The sequence below is a fragment of the Merops nubicus genome, unplaced genomic scaffold, assembly GCF_000691845.1.
Source record: "Merops nubicus isolate BGI_N331 unplaced genomic scaffold, ASM69184v1 scaffold51153, whole genome shotgun sequence".
In the NCBI taxonomy this organism is placed as follows: domain Eukaryota; kingdom Metazoa; phylum Chordata; class Aves; order Coraciiformes; family Meropidae; genus Merops; species Merops nubicus.
The window spans coordinates 1,850-6,641 of record NW_008597879.1 but is presented as its reverse complement, the minus strand read 5'-3'; the positions used below and the strand labels follow the sequence as shown (position 1 = coordinate 6,641).

Here is a 4,792-nt window from a genome sequence, read left to right as displayed (position 1 = left end):
TGCCCAACAGAAGCCTGTCACATCAACGATGAGACAATAGTTTCACAGGGCAAAACTGGTCACAGTCATGATCGTGATGAGGTTGCACAATAACCTGACAAAAGGCACATCTGAATTGCCACTGGTTGCACTGTTGCAGGCTCTGACTTAATGACACACGAAGGTTTTTCCCAGGTGCTCCAAAGTGTGCTCTTCCCTCCCTTGAGTATTCTGACAATCCACAGAAAAAAAATTAGCTTAATTTTTCTGCAAAAGTAACACTTTCAGTCACAAATTTACACATTTTGAATAGGGTGTTTTCGGGGGGAACATTTTTAGCTTTCCAGCACAAAGCAATATGTAAAGACGGTATTTTCTGCTCTCCTCTCCCATCTTCCTCATCATCGAGTGAAACAGGAACTGACTGCACTTCAGCATATAAAAAAGCCAGACCATGAGATGTGATTATTTTCCTCTGAGTAAAATCTGAGTGCAAGAACTAGGAATTACAGAAGTGCATTAACAAGTGCAGGACACTGGAAGTCACTTACAGGAGATTTTACTCTGCATGACTTTTGGCAGGTGAAGAGCAGAGATGGCCAGTGAGAAGGGGTGTGCAGAAATCCCCATGATTATGTACGAACCACACCATGAACCCTACAGGCAAGAGCCCTCTGCACCACCCTACTGCAGCCAGGAGGGTAAGCAGGCTTCATGGGGACGGGCTGGGAGGGGGCACCCTCTGGGTGGCTGTGGGGCAAACATTGATGGCTGGTTTCCAGGGAATAACTTGGCCCAGCTCTGCCAAGACAGGTTTTGAAAGGCCAGTGCCAGTGTATGAACCCCAGGGCTGGGGTAGGAAAGCTGGTAGGATCTCCTAACTCTCTCTGTCTTGCTTAAACTGTAGACTAGTTTTCCAGAGGACTGGCCTTTTCCCAAATGCTCTTGCTGCTCGGAGCTGCCCTCCCTAGATGAGTCAGTCCTGCAGCCAAGTTGTACAGGGGTGAACAACCCCTCCCCATTGTTGTCTCATGGGGATGCTGACAATTCAGCTCAACACTGCAAGCAGGCGCTGACAGCTGCTGCTCTGCTCCATTGGCCTTTCCCTCTGAAACCAAGCACTGCTCTCACACCTACACGAGTATCCCACAACACTCCTTTGTCCTCTGCCTGTCTGAGCCCACACTCATTGAAAGATGCACTGAGATACCAGTGGTTTTACATTTGTTACCTTCCTACTGTTGAGGAAATTGCCATTCACCAGACAGGACCAGAGCAAAAACCAGAATGGGAGGTCAGCAGGTGACTACTGAGGCTGGAAGTGTCAGTATTTGGTCTCTAAACCCGACTCATTCTCAGAGCATTTTATTCTGACCAGCTTTCTCAGTATTTCTGTCTTCAAAGACTTCTCTGGTCTCTTTCTAAACACAGAAGAGCTTGCAAGAGGCTGGGGAGAAGAAGTCTCACTCGTGAGCTGCTCAGTCAAGGGCCAGGCACTTAACACACCTAACAGTGAGTTAAAGTGTCTTGTCCTTGTACAGGAAGCAGGTCCTTCACAAGAAATACACTGAGTGATAACTCACTTGTAATAAGCACATTCCTCCTCTAGGCCAGAAGGAAATTCTTTACTTTTTGCTTTTTTACAAATTTTTTTGTCCACAAGTAACCCCTTCTCCAAGAAAAAACAACGCCAAAAACTAAACACACCACCACTGCCACCACCAAACCCAACTGCCACTGCAAATCTCCACCACTTCTGGCAAGCCAGGCAAGGAAACATGGCTAGCAGTTTTGAACTCTGCCACTGCATTTTGCCTCACTATGGAAATTCCAGTTTTGTATCCCGTTGTGTAGCTCTGTGGGGCTTATCCCCCAGTTGGACTCACATTATTTCAGAAAGGCTCACAGGGACTGTCCTGCTGCAGACCGCTCTGGCACTTCGATACTGCAGCCATGATAGCTGGTTGTGAAGTTTTATATGTTAATTTGCTTTTAATGTATTCATGAATGTGTTGATTTTTTAAATACATACCTTTATTTCATGCTCAGGAAGGCTGACTGCATTCTTAATTTGTAAGATTAGTAAAAGAACTAAAAATCATAAGGTATCCCAGCCACCAGCTTCCCTTCTCCTTTACCCACAACAAAAGGAGAAAGATCTTTAACTTTTTCTAGAACAAAGGGTATGATGAAATTACTTGGCTGGAAGCTGAGGGCAGTTAAAGTTCAAACTAGAAAAAAGGCTCTAAATACTAATAGTAAGGGTAGTAATCACTGAAAGTGGTTAGAGATACTGCAGCTCCTTTATCAACAGAGTTCTTAAATTAAGAGCGAGTATCATTGTGGTGTTACGCTACAACAGCTGCAGTTACTGCCTCGGAGTGGAAAAATCAACTTGGTTTCTTGGCTTACGTTCCATAGAAGGTGAGCCTAGCTGGTCACTGCAGGCTCCTTTGGCTTTAAAAACCCACGAATCAGTTCAGCAGCATTTTTTCCCAGTCCTGTACTTCACTGAGCCACATTAGGCACCTCCCCACGCAGCTTCTCCTCAGAGTCCCAAGGGGCTTTCGGGAGGCACAGGCTCTGTGTGTTTTCACATTCTGCTGTTCTTTGCACAGGGGGATACGAGTATCCTTCTCCCCCACCCTACTCCAGCCGAGAAACAACCACCGTGGAGCAACCAGGTAAGTGCCAGGGGACTGTATTTCTGGTAATATTCATTGCTCTGAATGCTGACAAAAGTGAAATGGTTTTAGTGGTAAGATCAACAGAGAAGATGGATTTTTGTGACCCAATCACCATCTAAGAGGCTGGAAAATTTCCCTAGAAATGCTGGAAGATAAACTAAGACAAGAGACTCACAAGTCATTTTTCCAGCATTAGACAATCTACAGAAGGACCCATTTTTTTAAAAACCTATTTTTTCAGGGCTTTCAGAACAAATAATTTTAAATCTGGTATATTTTACAGTTCTTGTTCTAGTCACCTTTATGGAACTGGAAAGGCTCAAAGGAGACACTGAGGAAAGGCTTCAAAGAACAGTCAAGTAACATCTCTTACAGGAGGGCAGGAGACACACCTATTCTATCCTAAGACCAGAAGACAGTTAAACTCAGATATGCTATATCTTATCTATCTAACAGACAATACCTGCCTGCTCCTGAAGCTCTGCTTCAGGCTACAGTTTGAACATACACTAAACTTGTTGTAGGATGCTTAAAATGGTATTTTTTATTGAAAACACTTTTGAAAAAATATCTTTCGGGTACCTACAAAGGGCATGTCCTGAAGGAGTCTTACAGACCGGTCCAGACTGAAAACGCATGAAGGAAGCTACAGACTTTACTAACTGGGGACAGCAGTAGCATCTGACTTTGATGAACTTCTAGTGAATACTGAAAAGTTGATCCAGAAAGCCCCTTTATATCCTTCAGATCTCTTCTTCAGGGAGAACATGCATTTTCACACTGTTTTAAATGTCAGAAGATAAATTCTTAGTGTAAGAGTACATCTGCCAGTGGGTGGTGGAGGCTGCCTATGAGATTATCCTACAGGCAATTCCCTGTGTATGTCCTTATCCAAGCAACTACAGGCTGCTGGTAAAAGCAAAATTTGGGATACAGAGCACAAGCAGTACAGTGGATCTTATGAATATAGTTGAAATCAATAATAGCAACACAGGTGCCTCTAGATCAGCCCCGTTAAGAACCTGCGTTCTTCAATTAAAGCTTTATAACCTGTAAAAGATTTCCTATGCTTCTGATTTTGCTGCTTTCTCGTTTCCTCTTGAACTCAGTTTACTTGGTGTCTCAGCCTCCGATCATCGTAGCAGGAATCTTCTCAAGCAAGCCAACCTCCACAATATGCCCTTCCTGCCGCCAGCACATCACCACGCAGGTCACCTACAGGCTGGGCAGGCTGTCTTACCTTCTGTGCACCACCTTGTGTATGGTTGGGTAAGCTTCCATGCACACTTGGATGATTCTGCATATATCAGGAGGTTAAAAAGCAGTAACATAGAAGTTCTAGCTAGTGCTGAAATAGTTTAGTTTCTACTTGATTAGAAGAAGTCATTCTGCCCATTTTAGATATAGACATCACGGCTACGGGAGATGCAAAGTGGTAAATTTAACCAAATATGTTATTATTTTTTGTAAGGTAGGCAAAAATTAGTACAACTGTAATTTAGAATCAGGCTCAGAATCAGAGCAAGGCGTCAGATGTTAGCAGCAAAGACAAGATTTTGGAGGATGCTTTTAAACATTAGAGACTTGGGCAGGAAGTGCATTCACGCCGTGAAAAGGCAGACAGAGTAAGGCAAGAAAAAGCACAGAAAAAAACAGTCAGTAAATGATTCCACACGTGTCCATCTCCTCTTTGGCTGTAGGTGCTGTTTTGGATGCTGCTTCGTACCGTTGTTCGTGAAGATTTTCAAGGACGCAGACCACTACTGCCCGTGCTGCCAGTTTCACATTTATAGATATAAAAGACTGTAGAAACAAAGTTTGTGTAACTAGATGACGTCAAGTCTTAGCTTCCTAATGGCATAAGATTCTTCACATAAAACTACTGCTAGGAAACATATAGGAGTTCACTTAGGTTCTGCAGCTCCCTTGCTGGTGAATCCATCTGGAGTTTACCATCCCACGGTTGGACTGACTTCACAACAAAGAGGCTTGAAGACAAATTTAGAGGGTCACTTGAATTTATGCAGTACTTGAATCATTGTGCTGAGCTGTGAAGTGATCAGTTAGTGAGTACTTCAGCACTGCTACTCCTGTCAGATCTCCAGCCCAGCTGGGACACAGACTCT

At 43.8% G+C, this 4,792-nt stretch overlaps 1 protein-coding gene across 1 annotated transcript; it reads left to right on the top strand.

Annotated features, from left to right (window-relative positions):
• The first annotated feature begins 574 nt into the window (after positions 1 to 574).
• On the top strand, positions 575 to 4,475 carry LOC103769613 (cell death-inducing p53-target protein 1-like). Its single transcript, XM_008936829.1, has 4 exons — positions 575 to 680; positions 2,598 to 2,663; positions 3,776 to 3,935; positions 4,367 to 4,475. Exons 1-4 carry the CDS (start codon positions 575 to 577, stop codon positions 4,473 to 4,475), a joined length of 441 nt encoding a protein of 146 aa, XP_008935077.1.
• Positions 4,476 to 4,792: the final 317 nt, after the last annotated feature.